Source organism: Vulpes lagopus, chromosome 3, assembly GCF_018345385.1.
Source record: "Vulpes lagopus strain Blue_001 chromosome 3, ASM1834538v1, whole genome shotgun sequence".
Lineage (NCBI taxonomy): Eukaryota > Metazoa > Chordata > Mammalia > Carnivora > Canidae > Vulpes > Vulpes lagopus.
Window position 1 is genome coordinate 62808569 of NC_054826.1, and position 21580 is coordinate 62830148.

A 21580-nucleotide genomic window follows, 5' to 3' on the forward strand; every position below is an offset into this window, starting at 1 on the left:
AACAGCAAGGATGTCAGGGTGGCTAGAGTGGAACAAACAAGAGGAAGAATAATGCAAGTGAAATCAGGAGCCAGGGTATGGTGTGAGGAGGGGAAGCAGATCATCTAGGGCCTGATAGACTAAGACTAGGATTTGGGGCTTGTTCTCCAAGTAAGATGGGGAGCCTTGAATAAAGGACCCATATTTTGTAAAAACTGCTCTGGCTGTTGTATTGAGAATAGACCATGGAGAAGGAAGATTAGAAACAGAAAGAACAGACTATGTATGGTAGGATTCCTGAAGACAGTGAAGAGTGCCTACATATATTTTCAAGACGACATCAACAGAATTTTCTGATGATTTGGACATGGAGAGCATGAGAAACACAGGAGACAAGAGTAACTCCAAGGTTTGACCTGAGCAACTGGAAAGATGAAGTTGTCATACTGAAATGGATGAGCAAGTTAGCAGATGGAAGGACCAGGGGATCACTTTTGGACCTAAGAAGTTTGAGATGTGGGATGCCTGGGGGTCTCAGTGGTTGAGTGTCTGCCTTTGGCCCAGGGCATGATCCTGGAGTCCCAGGATTGAGTCCCGCATCGGGCTCCCTGCATGGAGCCTGCTTCTCCCTCATCCTGTGTCTCTGCCTCTCTATCTCTCATGAATAAATAAGTAAAATACTAAAAAAAAAAAAAAAAAAAAAGACGAAGAAGAAGTTTGGGATGCTTCTGAGACATACAAGCAGAAAGGCCAAAGAGCCAGTCCGTACACAAATGTAGACTTAAGGAAGCAGATATGAACTGGAGTCCTCAGCTTCTAGATGGCATCTAACGCCACGAGACAGGATGAAAATGATCTGGAGATTAGGTCCTAGAGCATTGACAGTGAGAGGTCAAGGAAAAGGAGAGAAATGACAGAAACTGAGAATGAGCAGCTGCAGAGGTAAGGAAGAACCAAAACAAGTCAGACTCTAGAAGCCAAGAAAAAAATGATTAAAAAAAAAAAAAAAAAAAAGATGAGGTTCTAAGGACCAATTCAGCCAAGGCCCACCAGGGAATGCTGAAAGCACTGGGTGAACAGGAAATTCACAGATTACCTATAAATTACAAACCGAAAATGTACCTTTATAGTGGAGGGATCTGGTGGTCACAACCCTACCCAAGAACCCAAACTTCACATCTCCCAGGGTGAGACAGCCTGATAATATGGGCCTCTAGTGTGATGCAATGGGAAGTACACACTACTCACATGCTATTCTTGCCAAAATGTCTGACCAGAATCTACTCATGAGGAAAGAGACAAATCTAGAAGTGAAACATTCTTCAAGATAACTCAGCTACACTGTCCAAAATGTCAATACCATGGGGGGGGGGGGGCAGGGAAGAATGTTTTAGATAAAAATGGACTAAAACATGACAACCAAGAGCAATGCATGATCTTTTCTTGGATACTGAAACTAGGGAAAAGAAAAACCACTAAAAAGACCTTTTAGTGACAATCATGAACGTTTACCTTTGAACCATTTCATGATGTTACTGGTGATATTAAATTAATATAGCTTTTCTTAGGTGCACTAATTGTATTGTGATTTCATAAGAGAATGTTCTTTTTCTTAGGAGATGCAAGCTGAAGAAATCAAGTTGCCTACAGCTTCCAAATGGTTCAGAAAAAAATAATGCTAACAAAAAAGAAAAAAGAATGTGTGTGTGTGTGTGTGCGTTTCTAAGAGAGAGAAGAGAACATGGTAACATGTGAGCAGCTGACGAGTCTAGGTGAAGGGAAATGGGCATTCATTATCCAGTTCTTTAAATTTTTTTATAAGTTTGAAAAATTTTATAAATAAAATATTAAGGAATAAGAGGGAAAATAGAGTGCTACTCAAGGTCAAGTAAGTTGAGGACAAGTAATTAATCATTGAATTTAACAGCAGGGACGTCATCAGTGACTTGAAGACAGGAAGGGAGCAAAAGAGGCAGGCAGGGGCCAGACCAGAAAGACCTACATAAGCCTCTCTTTGAGCACAATGGGAGTAAAGTGGATACATTTGTTTTCTAGGGCAACAGGCCTGACAATAGTAGGAAAGCTGATTGGAAGAGGAGAACAGGGTCAGGAACCTGTCCTCACAGGCTCTGAAAGTACACCTGACCCCCATGAAGGGTAGAGAGGGCCTGAAGGGAGAGACTGCAGCCCAATTGCCAGGACTTGATGTCTATTTGCCAGGCAAGGATGGAGGAGCCAAGATGGTACCATATAGCAATGTACACATTGTGGGGTGGGGGACTCCATGCAATTAAAAAGCCATATGTGCTGTACCATCCTACAGAGAGGAAGCAGCAGATAGGACACTCTAGAACCAACAGCCACATGTGACAATGTAAATGCAGTGAACTTGAGGACCTGCTGAATCATTCTCTCACTGCGCTCAGTGTATCTGACAGTGTGAGCCAAGTTCAGTGTGTTGGGTGTGACAGTGACCTGGTGATGTCTTTGTTCATGAAGTCTCATCCTGGGAATCCCTCTCCCCATAATCCCTTCTATGTCTTGCTCACCCTTGTTGACAAGCTTTCTCCAATGATCCAGCCCTCAGTGACTGCTCCAGGGTCTGAAACATCATTGTAAGGACTCTTACACGTGCCTGGCATTGACTCCTGCTATCTGGTGTTGTTATATACATTCGTATCTGTCCTAACTAGGTGGACAACTCCTCGAGTATAGAGAACCCAGTTTATATGGCAAGGTATTCTCAACTTTGCCCAGAATAGGTGATCTATAAACTGAAGAAGACAGGGAGAGAGGGAGGGAGAAAATGAAGGCCATAGCCTAACACTTCCCCTAAAAGCTCACCATGCTGACCCCAAGCCCTGGGATCACACTTCTCACTTCTATAGGTTGGAGTGGAGTTACTCGGAGGCCATTGCTTTCAAGCCCCCCAATTCCCAAGTTAGAACCTCTGGTAAGAAGCCTCCCTGAAACAGCCTACAGTGCTCTCTCCTGAAGCTGTTTGCAGTAAGTGACTCACCCAATTAAGAGCATCTACATAACAAAGCCTCACCGGGCTGCAGAGGTCACAGAGACTGTGAAGTGTGTCTTTAGTGTGTGCAGCAGAGAAGGTTCACTAATTACCAGTCATTTCCACCCCTCAAGAGCCTGTCAGCCTTTGAGATGCAGGGGATAAAAGAATCCCCAAATTCCCACCCCACACCAATCATTTCTCCCTCCCATACCCTCCCCTGCATTTCAAACCTGTGACTAATAAGTGCCAGGGATGGGCCTCTGCCCACCTGACTCAGAGGAGGAAGGAGAAAAAAAGAAGTTGCTTTGATTGGGAGCATTTTTCAGTAAAAGGAAACTGGGAAGAGCATGGAAGCAAGGAGACTTCTGGAGGCACTGCATCATTGTATCCATTCAACAAACAAACAAACAGAAGTACTGTGTTTTCCCTATTTATAAAAGCAACAAATGTTCGCAGTAGGAACTACAGGTGAGCAAGAAGAAAGTTAAAATCACCCACGAGCCCATTCCCTAAGTGACCAGTGGTTGGTTACATAGACACCCTGGCAGCCTGCACTCTAGGTGACACGCATTAACTGTGGGTGTGTGTGCATGTCCCTATTCTTTCATAACCAGCTTTATTCATTTAACGATCTCTAACATCTCTCCCCTTGGATACATAGAAAGGACGGTAGAGCTCACAGGATGCTGAACTGAGCTTCCAGAGAAGGTGAGTTTGGACCTTAGAGCTTGAGAGGGAGGCATTTCCAGAACTTCTGAAAGCTGAAGGAGGCCACTGTGAGGCAGGAAAGAGCAGTGACTTTGGAATGGGGGCAAATGACTTCCTCTCTATGAACCTCAGTTTCCTCATCTGTAAAATGGGAATAACAGTACATGTCTTCTAGGACTGTTGTGAGGATTAAAAGAAACCATGGAAAGGACTACACAGTCATTGGATGTTTTATTATTCATTTTAATAAGGGTTCATTTATGCCTAATTTATCTTAGCCCTCTGCTAGTGTGAGTTAGGAATACAAAGAAGGCATCTGGTTGGCCCTGGAGGATCTTAAAATCTAACTGGGAACTGGAACACACACATACACACACACACACACAAAGTAAACAATATGAATTTAAATAGCTAATAAAAGATATCATCAATTAGTAGATAGCTAAGTGTCAGATGAGTGGTACTGACTGCACCCCAGGGGGTCAGCAGCAAGAAAGAATGCAGGGGGATCATCATCATCATCATCACTTTGAGCACTTTCTATGTGCTGGGCACATGCATTGCCTCATTTAATATACCCATTGGCCTGAGAGGTAGGTACCATTATTACATTCATTTTGCACAAGAGGAAACTGAGACTTCAGAGGGATTAAGAACTTTGCCCCCAAGTCACACATCTAGGAATTGTGGCAGTACTGTTCTTTGGAACCAAGGAGCTGGACCCCAGAGCCCACCACGTGCTGAAGCACTATGATCTACTCAAATGGAGGTAAGGGAGGGGAAGCTGAGCCCTGAGCTAGATGGTAGAAGGGGAGGATGTGTCCCCTTCAACTTTTGTGGTTGGAAGCAGGCCCTGCATTACAACAAACAGGAAGGAGCTTCAGATTATAAGCAGGCAAAAAAGGCCAAAACAAAGCAAAACAAACAAACAAAAGCACCACATGCCCTCTAGACAATAGCTTATGGTGATACTGAGGGTTAAGGGAATGACCAGACTTTATTTACTCCAAGAGACTCTTGGCTACTTGGCTATTCTAAAATACTATCCTTCAAGAATGTTTGAAGGCAAGAGATGCCTGGGTGGTTCAGTGATTGAGCATCTGCCTTCAAGCTCAGGGTGTGATCCCGGAGCACCGGGATTGAGTTCTACATCAGGCTCCCCGTGGGGAGTCTGCTTCTCCCTCTGCCTATGTCTCTGCCTCTCTCTGTGTGTCTCTCATTAATAAATAAATAAAATCTTAAAAAAAAAAAAAAGAATGTTTGAAGGCGAGTCTATGATAGACTTCTATATTTTTTTTTTTTGGACTCCTGTGTTAGTATCCCAGTGATGATAACTCCAGTAGAAATAAGATTTGCCAAAGGGGACGGGTAAAGGATATGCTTGACTGCAAATATAGAAATCCCCAATGTCACTGACTTGAACAAAGAGGAATTTGCTATTTCTACTACCACAAAAATTCTGGGGGTGGGTGATTACTGGAGATGGCCCAGTGTCCCAGTGATGCCAGAATTAAGTATCTCTCTGCCATTCTCCTGGACTTTTCGCTGCTACAGCTGTAGATATTATATCCAAGATCATAGAAGGAATTAAAGAGAGAGGAAGGGGAAGTGTCAAAACATCTGCATCATCTCCTTTCATCAGGAAAACAAGAGTGTTTCCCAAAGTTTCCCCTCTAGCTTTGCCACCTCCATACTTGTATTTGTGTCTCAAATGCAAAACTGGGTCACTTGACCATCCCTAGCTGTAAGGATTGGGAAAGACAAAAATAGGATTGTCGTGATTGGTGTAGACATTGGGCCTGGCACATTGCTACAATGGTAAGCTTAGGAAAAAGGAGGAAGGTGGATATTGAACCATATATCTAAATTCAGGTATCAGACTTGGGCATTGCAGGATTAGAAATTGGATACAAGAGCATGGAGGACAAGGAACTTCTAGGGAGAACTGACACAAAATGGGAAAACACAGGGCATGTGGTAAGAACAAAGAAATTAGGTTTGGCTGGGGTATAGGCAGCTGCACTTTTGTAATCTACCCCATGGAAATAAAATCACTGACTGCAAGGATATAGACTCAGGAAATTTTGTTAGTGAGAAAAAAACCCTGATAGCAACCATTATGACTATCAACGGGGGATGGTTGAATATGGGGGTATCTTCATTCTAAGGAATACTATGTGACTAAAAATAAATAAATTACCTCTATATCTATAAACCCATTTGTTTTCAAGAAAGAATGAGGAACAGATAGCTCTAATATTTTCATTGTATACACAAGCACTAACATAATAGTCCCATATATGTGAGCACAGTTCAGATGAGCCTGGTGAGTGTGTAGAAAGGGACAGAAGTTACATCCCAGCTGTTAACACTGGATATCTCAGAAGACTGAGTGGGAAATAAGGAGGAGATGGGTGAGATCATAAAGTTTGTCTTTTTGTATGTTTGAGGGCTTTGCTGGTTGAAGTTAACATGTTTATTTCATAATTTTGAAATGCAACTTAAAACTTTTTAGAAGTAGTTTAGAACTAGATTAGGAAGAGTTGAATGTTTCATGTGGACGAGGGGGAGCCACTGAAGACTTGGGGACAAGGGAATGACGTGATCAAGAAAATTCGCATGAGTATGCCTAATGCATTAGAGGCAAGAGAGTCTAGAAAACGAACAGTTAGAAGGTTCTTATGGCAGCATCTCAGTCAAGAGCTAATAAGGTACTCAACTATGATAGCACTAATATATGAAGTGAGAAAGATAAAAGCTACAGGCTTGAGATATACAAGGTGGAATGGTGGGAGGGGTGGTCATGGGGGGGATCCATCACCTGTGTCAACTAACAAATCTTACACTTTGAAAATTTGAATAAATGTCTGGAAAACCATAGATACTTCTCTTCTCCAACCTCCTTGAGGATTCCTTTATTTGTTATTTACAACATATAGGTTCATTATAATATTTTCGTGAGTTTTTTTTTTATCCCCCTCATTAAATTGAAAACATCTCAGGATAGGAGACCCTAAAGAATACTTACTGGTGGCCCCCAAAGTGCAAAATGAACCCCAAAAGTCATTATTCACCCATTCAGCACATTCAGTACCTCAATCTCATTATCTGTAAAACTGGACCTTCATGGCAACTTACCTTATGCTGTGAGGACATAATTCACGCACAGTTCTTAGTATCTGGCATAAAGTGAACAGTCAAAAAGTGTTAACTTTTGATCTTCCTGAAAGACAGGTGGGACCCCATGATCATGGATATGTATTCCCCACTACCCGAGGGGGAGGGGGACGACTGGCCTGATTTCAGGAGATGTTCTAGAGACCCTGGGCCAGGCTGGTCTCGGGGCTACCAAGAGACCAAACTTAGACAAAGTCTTACATGCGAGTTTGGGCCCAGGTTGTTAGTGTGCATGCGCATGTGGTCCTGAGATTTAAGAACCCTAGGACAGCACGCCCAGGTGGGGGAGAGGCCCCCCCCCCGCCCCCCGCCCCCCGCGTCCCGGAGATGCTGCAGCCCAGCCAGCGGAGGCGGGGCCTAAGAGGCCGGGGCGGGGCCGACGCCGCGGAGGGGCGGGGCTTATGCCACGGGGGGCGGGGCTCGCGCCGCAGCCTGAGGCCCCGCCCCCAGCGGAAGTGCCGCCGGGCCCGCCCCTCCCTCGCGGTGCGGGGTCCCCGGGTCGGCTCGGCCCCACGCGATTCGGCTATTAGAGGGAGTTCGGCCGGGGCCCCAACGCCGGGTCCGAAGAGGAGGACCTGGGTCGGCGTGCGTGGCCGTCTCGGGCGGCGCTCTGTCCCTCCCACTCCCCCGTCCTCCTTTCCATTCCTCTGCTACCAGCTTGGCCGCGGGCGCCGCGGGGGACCGCACAGGTAAAGACTCTGCTCCAGAGGACGCAGGTGTGGGCGCCTCCCCGGCTGGACGGGCAAGGGGGAGGCTGACGGCACGTGCCCAGCTTTTTTCCAAAGCGACTGTGTCGACGGTGGGGCTGGGGGTGGGCGGGACGCGGCCCCCGGGAGCGCTGGGGAGGTCGAGGGGGCGGGACTGAACCCCCAGAGCCTGGGAGCCGGATCATTGGTGTCCCCGCGTCTTGCGCAGGCTCCGTGGTGCCTGCGAGGTTGTGAGCTGGTTGGGCCGGGGCCGCAGCTCGAGAGGGTCATCCCCCCACCTGCTCCCCGCGGCGCCTGGGGTCTGACGGTCGCTCCTCCCGGGCGCGCGCAATCCGAGGTTTGCAGAATGAAAATCAATAAAATCCATGCAAATGCAAAGAACACGAAACGTGTTGGATTGTTGTTATTATTTGCGTTTGTTAAATTCTTTTATTTAAAAAAAAAAACAAGAAACATTTTCTCCTTGGAAAAGGTGGCTTTGGCTCGGATCAGGGCCTCGGAGAGGGACGCAAAAGGCCCCCCCCTCCGGGGTCTTCCCGCAGGGGGCAGGGGCGGGTCCTCGGTCCCGAGCCGCTCAAACTTCCCGGAGCCGCAGCGCTGGATCCAGCCGCGGGAGAGGAGCCCCCGGTGCGCTCGGCTTCCGGATAAGGCTTTCCCCTGCGCCTCATTGTCCGCACTTTAGGGAGATGCACCCCCCTCTCCACTCGCATTTCCCCGGTTCACCACCTCCACGCCACGGGGGCCGTGCCTCCTCCCCTCCCCCCCCCCAGCTCTCCCCGGCGCTTTAAATAATGATATTTGCATGCAGGGAGCGATTCATAAATATGTCAGGGCCGGTGAAATATAGGCAACATTTCAAACTTTCTATTTAAAAAACATGAATTATGGCCGCGGAAAATGTGTTCCCATTTAAAGGCGATACGAAGTATTTGGTGTCTCGTCCCCGGGCCCATCCATCACGCAGACAATAAAGAGAGTTTTTCGCCCTGACACCCGCGATTTATGGGCGCCCTTCTCTGCCCTCATCACTCACCCGCCGCGGCCAGCCCGGCGACAGGCCCCGCGGAGAGACCGGCAGCCGCCCCCCACCCCCGCGCCGGCCCGCGCGCGCACTTTGCGCCCTCGCCGCCCCCCCCCCCCCAAGGCCGCGGCTCCCAGGGGGGAAGCGCCCGCTCCAGGGAGCTGGGAGGTCGGCGGTGACGGTCTAGGCAGCCGAGCGGGAGCTGAAACCACCTTCGTCCTCTCACCCCCGTGCAAGCCAGTCTTAGGGCCGGGGCCGAGCGCGCCCAGAAGCGGCCTTGCGGGCCGGCTCAGCGTCCCGGCCTCGCCCGCCAACCGCGGCGCGGCGCCTCTAAGTTTCCAGCGCAGCCCGCCGGGGATTATTCACGCGGGGGTTCGAGGTGAGCGGAGAGGACTGGGCCGGGGGTTCCCCAAGCCGATTGCTAGGCATCCCGCCCCGGGGAAGGCGAGCTGGTCCCCCGACCTTCCCTGCGAGCCCTGCTGGGCGGACGCTTCTGGGCAGAGCTCTTTCTGCAACTTTTACAAAGCTTCCTTCTCCCTGGTGCGATCCCCACCAACACATGCTGGGCGTCCGCTACCCACTGAAAACTATTTTTTACCGACGGAGGCCGAGGGGTTGGCGAGAAATAAGGAAGGGGAGGCGCCTTCCCTAGGGTTTCGCCTCGGGCCAGGCTCGGCCGCCCCAAGCCTCCTTCAGCCGGCGCCCCCACCTTGCGCGCGCGCGCGCACCAGCGCGCGGTCCTGCCTAAGTCGCCACCGGATCGTTGTGGCAAAGTTGCGTCGAAGAAAGTTCGGGCTTCTTTTGCCTCGGCATTTGCTTTCAGTTTTCGCCAAGGGCGGACTCCGCCCGGCGGGTTCCCGAAGCACACCCCCCCCCCCAGGGATGGGGGCTGCCGGGCACCGCGGGGCAGCAAGGGGCCGCCCCCGGCCTGAGGGCGCTCACAGCCCAGTCTCCTTTGGAGGCCGGACCTGCAGCCGCAAGATCACCAAGGAGCCACCTCGCGTCCCGCGCTGGGCCGCTGCGTCTGCATACACTCGAACCGGGAGCCGTTTCCTGCCGGATGCCTGCGAGCTGCATTTATTCGGATCCTGGAGGCGCAAACAGCAGAGAAATCCCGTCGATTCTAAAAACGACAAGGTTGAATTTATTAGAGCAAGATTCATGTGTAAGTGCAGGGAGATGAACATTATACAAACAGCTCCACGTCTAGTGTGAACGGAAGATCGCTTCCGGTTTCAAGGGCATGTAATATAACCATTTGAATGTTTAGATCTATAGAAGGATATAAAATATTAAATTCTTGGGTGTGTACACATACAGTTTAGTTAGAAAAATTCTAGAGCAAGTTTGTTGTTGTTGTTTTTAAAACAGTTCCTGCTTGAATGCAATTCCAGCTCGAGATAGCCTTCATGTCCCAATAACCACCCAGCGAATATTTCCTATAACCAGAGTGAGTTCTGCTAGGTTGAAGGGTGCATGCATTATGTGTGCCTCTTTAAATATCTGCGGAGGAGCAGAGGTGAAATAAATACATTTAAGGAGAGCAAGCACACAGATAATTGAACTGCATCGCTACAATATTTCCGGGCATGGAAATAAATATTACTACCAGGTGGCCTGCGGAAAGTGTGCACAAATAGGGGGGCTTTCGGGAACCCGGGTGGGAGCCACGGGTGCTGCAGCTCTGGACACCGAGCACGCTGAGGTGGGCTCTATTCCATATCCTCGACCTCGGACAACGCGGTGACTGCTGGGCGAGGCACTGCCGGGACGGCCAACACTGCCTTGCCTCCGGGGTTCTCCACGATTCATGCTCCGAGAGGAAGACTTCAACAGGCGCTGAACCTGGCATTTGGGGTCATAGGACCTGGGGTCATGCCGGCGGACCTTTCCCCCTTAGCTACTTCAGTGACCCCACAATCCTGGCTCCAGCGGGCTAGGCAGTGGCCATTTGGGCCTATGGATTTGGAGCAAGAGCTCAGAAAAAAAGACAGGTCGTGCTTGATCCCAAGGTGTCTCAAAGCGCAAAGCTGGAGGACACTGGAGAAGGCCAGGATTTTGCTTCCATGCGGAGTCTGGGCCCCACCCAGCCGGGGAGCTCCAGTTTGAAGCCATAGAAGTGATTATCTGACTGCATTTACTTATTACGTGTTAGGCACCCCCTCACAGACTCAGTGCTGAAGCCCAGATGCCCGGAGGGTCTCCTCCACACACTCGCTAAGCTCAAGCAACACCAAAAGCCAGGTCCGCGACGTTGTAGCTGTGAAACTCCAAGGCCAGATACTCATTCCAGAATAGGGCTCTTGCAACAGTCCAACCATCACACTGCCCTGGTCCTTTTTTTCTCATCCCTCCAAGCGTACCCAACCCTGGCACAGGCGGAGAGCTTCTGAGAGCCCCTGCTTGGGGAGAAATTAGGCAGGACTTTGTCAGGAGTTCCTGTAAATTGCACACACTCCTGAGGCAGCCCTGCCGCAGAGAAATAACCCGGACCCTAAGAATGCCCTGCTTCAGAAAGTGTGACTGTGCCAAAGTGGTCTATACTGTGTACCGAGAGGAGGGAGAGAGAATAGGAAATATTCCCTGTCAAGTAGGAAAGGGGGGAAAGGAAGAGGAGAAAAAAAAGAATAAAATGGTTAGGGAATCTAGAAAGAAGTGGGTGGGAAACAAAAAAAGAGAAGAGAGGAAAGAGGAAAAAGTCAAGAGAGGCGATCTGAAAAGCGTACAGGCGATGGCGAGGCCCGGTGGCACCGCAGGCCGGAGAAGAGGTGAGGGCCGCCCGGGCCGGTCCCCCACCAGCCCTGCGAATCTGGGCCCTGCTCCCAGTCCGGAGGGGCGGGCCCGGGTCCAGCGGCCGCCGCCTGCTCCTGCTCTACCCCCTCCCGGGGGACCACAAGGCGGGGCGGGACCGTGGTGGGGAGGCCCCCAGGGGCGCGCGCCAGTCCCGGACTGTTGGGGCGCTCTGGGCCAGGCTTTCCAGCTCGCCGGGCCTGACCTGTCAGGCGGATTATCTTCGAGGGAGATTAATAGGGGAGGCGGGCTGCAATAATAATCGTTTTGTTTGATGTGACAACTCTGATAGGCGTTGATTTACTTACAAACTGATAGGCTTTTAATTGAGCGCCTCCGCCGAGCCCGAGATGAAAGGGAAGCGGCGGTGAAAGGCGGCCCGCCTGCCCTCCGGCCTCAATACTGATTAGCCATCTCGACAGTGAATAGTTCAAGGCATTTTCAAACTTTTTTCCTCGGCTCTCTCGCCTTCCTTCTCCTCCCACCCCCTCCTCAAATATCTGCCATGCCCACTCCTTTTTTAGAGAAAACAAATCATTTACACTGTGTGCAAATAAAATCCACAGGACATCCACGCCAACCGCCTCTGGGGCTGCAGGCTTTAGGCCTAGCGCGGAGTAATTAATAACTCCCCCACCCCCAAGGCCTCCAAGGCCTTCAGGGATTTGGCCTCCCCGGCGAGGTGCGCAGGCTCCGAGGCCGGCGCCTCCCGAAAGCCCGGGGCGCGCAGGCCCCCAGGCGCCCCCGTGCGCTCGGACCTTCCAAGTCGGGGTTTGCGAAGAGCAGATGCACGCGGACCACGGTCCCCCCGCGCGCGCGGCCCGGCGCAGGCCAGCGAGCGTGTGCGGCCGCTCGAGGCACGCCCCTCCTGGGGCACGCGGGGCCCACTCTCCGGTGCCCGCAAGGCTTTCGGTGCCGGGGTTGATGCCCGAGAACCGCCCGATGTAAAGAGAAAGCTACTGGGATTCCAGGAGAGGCAAAGAACTGAGTCTGGGGCCGGGAGGGGGGGGGGGATTCTCCGGGGGGGCGGGGACGGGGCGGGAGGAGACGCCCGCTGTCACCGCCAGCTCTGGCCACCGCCCCCAGCCTTGGGGTCCCGGCGTGTCGAGGAGGCTGCGGCGACGCGCGGCCCACGGCTGGGCTCGCGGAGCTGGGAGCTCTACGGTGGATGCCGGCCGACACCTCGACAGCCGCGCGCTCCGCGACGCAGACACCATCACGCCCGCAGGACGCCGGCGGCCTCCCGCACCCGCTGCCCCGCAGAGACAGCTGAGGACTGTCCTGCCCTCCGAAACTCCCCAAAGATTATTCAGACCCAGACCACCTTCACAACCTCGCGTGTGGCCTCACCGCCGTCTCACGGACTCACCTTCCTCAGGTGCCGCACAGTTCAAATCCCCTTGAACGCAGGTGTGTGCTTACACCTACACACACGCACGCACACACCCCGACCAACAGCAGCCCCAAACACACACCGCCTCCCTTTCCTCTTCTCCATCCAGATCATCTGTAGTCAAGTTACGGTCTCATCAAGTTTACCAACCCAAAGGATCAAGGGATAAGACGAAACCGCAGGAAGAGAATGCCTACGAGAAAATTCTAAAACTCACCCCAGAAAGTTCTCGGTACCTGCGTGGAATGGGAGAGAGACAAAAAGGCGGGGGTGGTGGTGGTGGTGGATGGAGTGGTGAGAGAGGAGAGGGCGAGCCTGCGGAGGGCAGGTCCCAGCCCCGACCCCCGCCGTCCGGGGCGCAGCGCCGAAGGAAATCGGGTGGCCAGCCCCGGCCCCTGCCCCCCGCGCGGGTGCAGACCGGCTCCGGGCTCCCCGCGCTCCCTGCCCTACCATTTATCAAAGGACTTGACAACAAAAGAAGAGCCGGGGCGGAAAAGTGGGGGAGGGGAGATTCAAAGTCGTCCAAGTCCTTCCGAGGAAGGGGTAGTGTCCTCCTCCTGCCCCCTTTCCAGTTTCTGCGAGTTTCTGGAGGCGACCTCCGAACTCGCTCCGGACGCTCCCCAAGAAAGCCCTGAGAACGCACACAGCGGCACGGACGTACACACACACACACACTTGTGCACCCAGCTCCAGGTACACGGAGGCACGCACAGCGCCTCCCCTCTTCCTTCCAAACCGCCCGAGTGACGGTGCAAGTCGAGGGGAACACGGCAGTCCCGCTCCGCTTCCCTGGAAGACCCAAGTTCCTACAGGCAGCCGCCCCCTCCCGCTCGCCCCTTCCCTCGGCTTCCCCTCCGCAGCTCAGTCCCCGCTCGGCGTTCCCAGGAATTCCAGCGAGCAGCCCAGAGTAAGCCCGGCCACCCAGCCCGCGGGGACACCGCAGGGTGGGAGCGGGTTGGGGAGGGGGCCGGGGGCCGCCCGAGTCGCCTCTCCACCGTGCGCCCGAGGCCGGGCCTCCTCGCGGCCTCTCAGCCCTAGCCAGGGTCGGAAGGGAGGCTCGAGAATCAAGGTGTGTGGGGGGGACCCCACCACGGACCACCGGGACTCGACACTACGTTGTGGTGTTTGGGGTCGGGGCAGCACGAAGGATGGGGTCCGCCGCAGGCTAGCAGCCCGACATCCTCACGCTCCCGAGGGACTGACTCTCCGGGGACAGAAAGCTCTCCCATCTTAGACGTCGCCGCCGCCCGCCTCGGGTGCCCGGGGCAGCTTCTCCCTCCGCGGCCCCAAGAGACCCAAGTCCCAGAGGTAGGAAGGGGTCTGTCTCTTCCACCCCGAGAGGGGCGAGGCGCGCACCTCGGGCCTGCGCCACCCTCCCGGCGCCCTGGGCACACCTGCGCACTTTACTCTCACTATTCATTTTCCTGACACACACAGCCTCTTTCCCCCTCTTCCATTCTTTTCCTTAGAGCCGCCCCCACCCCATCCCGGGGGCTGCTCCTCCCCCCCCCCCGTTCCCCCGTGGTCTCTTCCTTACTCTCCATCTCTCTCTCTCTCTCTCTCTCTCCTCTCCCTCTCTCTTTTTCCCTTCAAGTCGCACCCGCCTTGTAATCAGCAACAAAAGCTGACATAAATCACGGGCGGATTGACAAGAGCTGACAAATAACTGATTGATTGCGGTCGAGGAACATTGACAATTGATGGAGGGGTGGAGATGCCCAAAGAACTGGGGAGACAGGGGGAGAGAGGAGAAGAGAGGGTAGCAGGGGAGAGTAAGAACGGGGGGGGGGGGGAGGACCGAGTGTGAAACAGAGGAAACATGTGACCCCCGCTCCAGCCCCAATCTGCGCGTCCCCGGGCGTCACGTGGCTGGGAAGGGCTGGGAGCCCCGCGCGCAGCCCGGAGAGGAGCCGCCGCCGCCGCCGCCGCCGCCGCCGCCTCCGCTGCCCACCTAGCTTCTGGTTTCTCCGCTGCCGAACCTCGGGAAATCAAAGCGGGCGGGCGGACTTCCTCCGTCACCCGCTCCGCACCTCTCCTTACCCAGGCGGCCGCGCCGCGAGAGATTTCAATTACTGAGCGAGACAGAGTATGTGGTGTGGGGGTCCCCTGTGCACCCCTGGAGCCGACAGTCGGGCCGTTGTCCGGACTCCCGCCGCTGCGCCTTCTAGTCACTCCCTCAATCCTGTTCCTCATACGCACCCTCCTGCAGAAAAATAGGTTTCGGTTTATTTTCGAGCCCGGGAAAGGCAGGACGACGCAGAAGGAAAAAAAGAGGGAGGCGGCGGAGAGCAAACGCAGAATAAATGTCCAGCTCGTCCTCGGAGCGAAATCGAGGGAGGGGACACGCGGGAGGGGGGCGGTGAAGAAGGAGCTGCCCATTAAAACCAGCGCTGAGTCCTGGCGGCGGCGGCGGCGGCGGCGCGGGACGCGTCACATCCCCTTGACCCTCCAATCACCTCGGGCTCCCATTTGATTGGAAGGCGGCAAAGGCTTTAATCTCCCCCTCGGTGCAGCTGCTTTTGAAGTGAGTTTCCTCGCCAGAGCCCCGGCTGGACAGGCAGCGGCTCACATCGCCCAGCGCAGCGCCAGCGCCGGGTCGCCAGCGCGCAGCGCAGGGGCGCAGCCCGAGGCGGACACGGCGAGCCCCCCGGCGCGCGCACAGCCCGGCCGGCTCCTCCCGCGCGGCCACGGCCCCGCCGCGGGCCACCCAGGATTATCCGCTTCTGGCTCCAGGCGCCGAGAGGGCGCGCCGGGTGCCCGTGGCCGCCGCACCAGCTCCTCCTCCTCCTGCTTCTGCTCCCCGGGCGAGCGCGCAGCCCGGAGCCCGCCCCGCGCCTCCCGGAGCCCTCCCCCCGCTGCTCCCATGCGTGCGGGTGGGTCATGAGCACAGCGCCCTCGCTTTCTGCCCTAAGAAGCAGTAAGCACAGCGGCGGCGGCGGCGGCGGCGGCGGCGGCGGCGGCGGCGGCGCGGACCCTGCCTGGACCAGCGCGCTCTCTGGAAATAGCTCCGGCCCCGGCCAAGGCTCGTCCCCGGCCGGCAGCACCAAGCCTTTTGTGCACGCTGTGCCCCCCTCTGACCCTCTCCGCCAGGCTAACCGCCTGCCCATCAAGGTGCTGAAGATGCTGACGGCACGGACTGGCCACATTTTGCACCCCGAGTACCTGCAGCCCCTGCCTTCCACTCCCGTCAGCCCCATCGAGGTAAGGACTGTCCCCGGCTCGCGCGGGGACCCCCCCCCCCCCCGCCGGCTGCCGCTCCATGGGATTTCTTGCTCTCGGGATCTGGGGGTGGGAGTGTGGGGGGGTGGGGGCTGGGGGGGGGCGGGAGGTCAGAGTGATTCAGCTCTGGGATGGGGGGAGAGCACAGTGCTCCCGAACCCGTAAAACTAGGGCGGAAAGAGGGGGAGGAGGTAGATGGGGTGTGATTGCTAGGGGACAAAGCAGCCAAAACTTATTTGTCTCTCTGGTATTAAAGCCCCAACCGCGACCCAGGCCCCCTCACTTTGGGCCCCGGAAGACGGGCGGAAGCCGAAATGCGGTTCCAAAGTCTCAATCTTAAGGTTCCCCAGAAGCTGGTATTTGCACGCAGCCTCTAAGGCGCCAACTGCCCAAGCCCTTACTCTGGATAATTGGGGATGTGCGTGTGTGTATGTGGGGGCGGGGGGGGGGCGCAAAGGTATAGTCCTGGGTCTAGGAGTCAGAAAGCAAAACATTTACTGAGTATTAAAAAAAAAAAAAAGATACGGTTAGCTCTTAGAAAGGGCAGGGAATATCCTGACTTGGCCGGGGCGCGGGGCAGGCGGGGGGGGGCGGGGGCGGACTGCCGCCTTTCTCAAGGGCGAATGTCTGTACGTGTCGGTCTGTCTGTCCGTTTGGCGAGGAGGGTGAAGTGGTGCTGCCTAGGATTGCGCCGAGAGCTGGGAGGATCCACACTGGCGGTTGCGGAAGGGCGTTTGAACCCCAGAAGCCAGGATTCTAAAGGGTTTCCCCTTCTTTCTCTTTGTGCCACCCCCCAACCCCACGTCTGACCCGCAGCTTGATGCCAAGAAGAGCCCGCTGGCGCTGTTGGCGCAGACATGCTCACAGATCGGGAAGCCCGACCCCTCGCCCTCTTCCAAACTCTCCTCCGTCGCCTCCAACGGGGGCGGCGCGGGCGGTGCCGGCAGCGGCGCCGGGGGCGACAAGGACGCAAAGGCGGGCCCCCTCAAGCTGAGCGACATCGGCGTGGAGGACAAGTCGAGCTTCAAGCCGTACTCCAAGCCCGGCTCGGATAAGAAGGAGCCGGGAGGCGGCGGCGGCGGCGGCGGCGGCGGCGGCGGGGGCGGCGGCGGGGGGGTTTCGGCCGAGAAGTCCGGATTCCGGGTACCGAGCGCCACCTGCCAGCCATTCACGCCCAGGACAGGCAGCCCCAGCTCCAGCGCGTCGGCCTGCTCGCCGGGAGGCATGCTGCCTGCGGCCGGGGGCGGCCCGGAGGGCAAGGACGACAAGAAGGACCCCGACGTGGGCGGCGGCGGCGCCAGCAAGGGCTCCGGGGGCGCCTCGGCCGAAGGGGGGCCCGCGGCGCTGGCGCACGGCCGGATCAGCTGCGGCGGAGGGATTAACGTGGACGTGAACCCGCACCCGGACGGGGGGCCCGGGGGCAAGGCTCTGGGCTCGGACTGCGGCGGCTCCTCGGGCTCCAGCTCCGGCTCCGGCCCCAGCGCGCCCGCCTCCTCGTCGGTGCTGGGCTCCGGGCTGGTGGCCCCCGTGTCGCCCTACAAGCCGGGCCAGACAGTGTTCCCTCTGCCCCCCGCGGGCATGACCTACCCGGGCAGCCTGGCCGGGGCCTACGCGGGCTACCCGCCGCAGTTCCTGCCGCACGGCGTGGCCCTCGACCCCACCAAGCCCGGCAGCCTGGTGGGGGCGCAGCTGGCGGCGGCCGCGGCGGGCTCCCTGGGCTGCAGCAAGCCGGCCGGCTCCAGCCCCCTGGCCGGGGCGTCGCCGCCCTCCGTGATGACGGCGAGTTTGTGCCGGGACCCGTACTGCCTCAGCTACCACTGCGCCAGCCACCTGGCAGGGGCGGCGGCGGCCAGCGCGTCGTGCGCGCACGATCCGGCCGCGGCGGCCGCGGCGCTCAAGTCCGGATACCCGCTGGTGTACCCCACGCACCCGCTGCACGGCGTGCACTCGTCGCTGACGGCCGCCGCCGCCGCCGGCGCCACGCCGCCCTCCCTGGCCGGCCACCCGCTCTACCCCTACGGCTTCATGCTCCCGAACGACCCGCTCCCGCACATCTGCAACTGGGTGTCGGCCAACGGGCCCTGCGACAAGCGCTTCGCCACGTCCGAAGAGCTGCTGAGCCACTTGCGGACCCACACGGCCTTCCCCGGGACAGACAAACTGCTGTCGGGCTACCCCAGCTCTTCGTCCCTGGCCAGCGCCGCCGCGGCTGCCATGGCGTGCCACATGCACATCCCCACGTCGGGCGCTCCGGGCAGCCCCGGGACGCTGGCGCTGCGCAGCCCCCACCACGCGCTGGGACTCAGCAGCCGCTACCACCCCTACTCCAAGAGCCCGCTCCCCACGCCCGGCGCGCCCGTGCCCGTGCCCGCCGCCACCGGACCCTACTACTCCCCCTACGCCCTCTACGGACAGAGACTGACCACGGCCTCGGCACTGGGGTATCAGTGAGGGCGGTGGGGAGGGTCAGCGAGGGAGAGGAAGGGGCAGGGGGGAGGGAGGAGCCGAGGGGGGGTGGGAACAGGGCAGAGGCTACTGTCACCCGCGCGTGGGGATGCCCCGGGCCAGGAGAGGGAAAAAATATATATATACCGTATCTATCTACCCGAAACAGCGACCGAGACCCGGTGGGAAACTCCTCTTTCCACCCCCACCCTCTCACCTCCCCACCCACCCAAACTTTATAAAAGTTGGAAAAAAAAAATATCATTTGACTTTTTATAGAAAAAGAAGGAAAAAATTAATTGAGAAAGTGTTCATCTGAGGACTGCATCGGTGGACACTGGTATTTATTTATGTTAGCTCCAAGCGGACCCGTGGTTCAAAAGTGCATTATTTAGGTTGAGCTCCGTAGGTTAAAAAAAAAAAAAAAAAAAAAAGGAAAGAAAAAAAAAAAAGGAGGAGGGGTTAAAAAAAATTTAAATCTCGAGGGTAAAAGTGTGGAAAACAAACCCTCCCGTCCCTTGTAGATTATAAATACAAAACCGCCACAGAACTAGAGGTCTTCTCTTTAATGTTACTTTAAAATTGCTATTATTGTATTGTACGTTCTTATTTAATGTCTGATTGAAACACAAATTTACATGCATGTTTGTTACAAAAAAAGAAAAAAACAAAACAAAACAAGTCACAATTTGTCAGCTCTGATTTCAAATTGCAATTATTTTTAAGGTGTATACCATCGAAAGAGAATGGGTATTTTTTTGTATGTATTCTGGAAGAAAACAAAAAAAAAAAAAGGAAAAACAATTCTATTCCAAAACCTCATTTGCCTTATTTTGTTCTTTAAAAGGAACACAACTATTTTTAATTTTTAAGTCCACCCGCTGAGAAGGGGACAAGTAAGGTTTACGTCATGTACTAAAATAATAGACAATGTATCGCTTTAAAGATTAAAATTCCGTATATTTGATGTATTAAAAGGTTTTACTTCTTATTATTATCTTTTTTATTTTTTTGGTTAAAGAGAAAGGAAGAGCGTGGCAGTTTCGGCCGCAGTGGGTTCCCTGGGCCTCACGGCTACTCCTACTTCCCAGGACCGTGGCTGCATTTCCTATTGTTTTTGTTGTGATTTTCGGGAAGAGGCAAAGGACTGGCCAGTCGTGGGGCTGGCCTTGGGGAAAATATTTTTAAACAGGGGATTTCACAAATTTGTGGATAGTGTCCTGAGCCATCACTCATTTAGTTTTTAATTTTTCTCCCGGCACACGGTTTGTTAAAAGTGAAAGGAAAAAAAATGATTCTTAAAAAATCATTCTTTCCCTCTTGAGATTTTTGAGAATTTGGCTTTTGCTTTGTACAGAGAGCGGCGCAGTCCCAGACTGTCCCCGAGGCCTCAGCCCCCCGGAGGTGCCACTGCCCCTGGGCCCCGTCTTTCCGAACAGCCCCCGTCCCAGGCGCGCAGCCGGGAGAGGTCGGGGCACGGTGAGCCCTCGGGAACCTGTTTCCCAGGCCTGGGAAGGGTGCGCCGGAACCTTCTAGCCCCCCGGGGTGGGGAGAGCGAGTTCGCTCTCCTTTCCTCCCTCTGGCCGCGGGGGCCCACCCCTCGACACCCCGCGCCCGCCGGCGCCGGGGCTGCTTTTCCGCGTCCAGATGGCCCTGCAGCCCCGGCTGCACCCCAGTGTGCGCCGCAGCAGAGCGCGCCGGGGCCTGAGACCTGGAAGCCCCTTCACACTCGGCCCCGAGGGGCCCCGAGCCCATCCTCGGTCTCGCCGGGGCATCCAGGGGGGCGCCGAGGGCCTGTCCCGGGGCTGCCGGCTGGGACCGGAGAAGGCGCGGCGGGACCTCCTCCCCAGCTGGAGCGGCGGGACCGAGCTGCACGTAGCTCCGAGGCAGCCGCGCAGAGAAGAGCCCTCATCTATATTTTTTGAGGGTGTAGGAAGGGGCCGAGGCCCGGTGCACCCGCCCCCCGCCCCGCAGACGCTGCTGCTCAGCCCTGCGCGCGAGCCCGGGTCTCCTGGCTGTTGGGGCGCTCGCCCTCCCGGGCCGCGGGAGCTCTGGGCCCGGTGCGCCCCTTTGCTGGGATCCCGGGACCCCGGAGGCGCGGCGGGTGCGCGCACCCCATCCCCTCCCCCTGGGGTCAGGCCGCTCTGGGTTCCCTCGGCGTCAAGCTCCCCCTGCCGCCTCGGGAGGCTCTCGGCCGCGCACAGGCCGCCCCCAGCCCCGGGCCTCGGTCGGCCCACCGCGCCGTTCCCGCCGCCCCGGGCTCGGGGGCTGGCGACCCGGAGACTTTCCCGCTCTCCTCCCAGCGTCAGCCTCACGGCCGCGGGCCTCTTCCCGGGTGGCACGCACAGCCACCCGGGTGACCCACGGGACGCCGCGGGCGCTCTCCGGCCCCCACCCCCGGGAGACAGCTTGGTGGAGACCCCGGCTCCGCCGCCCCCCACGCGCCCGCCCGCGCGCCCCGACTGCGGGGACCCGAGCTGGCGCCGGAGGGGGACCCCCGGGCCGTGTCCCTCCGCTGCGGCCGAGGGAAGCGGGGCTGGGCTGGGCCTGGCGCCTCGAGAACCCGGGCCGATGGCGGGGGGCGGGGGGCCCGAGTCATCCCGGGGCTCCGGGGCAGACCCCCGGCCCCGGGCACCCCGGCCAGCGGGAGGGGCGCGCGTGCCAGGAGGGGGTGCGCCCCAGTCCCCGCGGCTGCGGGCCCGCGGCGCGGACGTGAGAGCCAGGCCCCTGCTCCTCCTCTCCCCAGCGCTAGCCCCGCGCCCCTGCCCCTCCGGGCCACACGCTGCTCCCCGTGAGCCTCGTGCCTTGGGACAGGGGTCCTCGCGCCACCACGCCTCGCCCGCCGGCACCCGCATGGGCGGCGAAGGACCGAGAAATTACCCCGGCCTGGGATTTCAGGTCTGAGACCCGCAGGGAGAGCAACTGGACAAGGTCGTGCCTTCACGCCCACCCTGGGTATGTTATTAACAAAAAAAATCCAACCCAAAACTCCCAGCGATTTTAATGGGACCTCGGTCCCGGAGAAGCCGCGCAGAGGCGGCGGAACGCCGGGGCTGGGGCGCGGGGCCGCAGGCAGGAGCGCCCCCCGACGTGGCGGAGGGACCCGAGGCGCGCGGGCGCCGGGCCGG

The 21580-nt window shown here is 56.7% G+C and overlaps 1 protein-coding gene across 1 annotated transcript; it reads left to right on the plus strand.

Annotated features, from left to right (window-relative positions):
• Positions 1-13263: 13263 nt before the first annotated feature.
• On the plus strand, positions 13264-19423 carry ZNF503 (zinc finger protein 503). Its single transcript, XM_041749298.1, has 2 exons — positions 13264-15989; positions 16824-19423. Exons 1-2 carry the CDS (start codon positions 15669-15671, stop codon positions 18456-18458), a joined length of 1956 nt encoding a protein of 651 aa, XP_041605232.1. The 5' UTR covers positions 13264-15668; the 3' UTR covers positions 18459-19423.
• Positions 19424-21580: the final 2157 nt, after the last annotated feature.

What these genes read in the sequence shown, in the direction of transcription:
- ZNF503 (XM_041749298.1), top strand. Translation starts at nt 15,669, where the DNA reads ATGAGCACAGCGCCCTCGCTTTCTGCCCTAAGAAGCAGTAAGCACAGC. An exon ending in CTCCCGTCAGCCCCATCGAG is followed by an intron (nt 15,990 to 16,823) that starts GTAAGGACTGTC and finishes TCTGACCCGCAG; the next exon opens with CTTGATGCCAAGAAGAGCCC.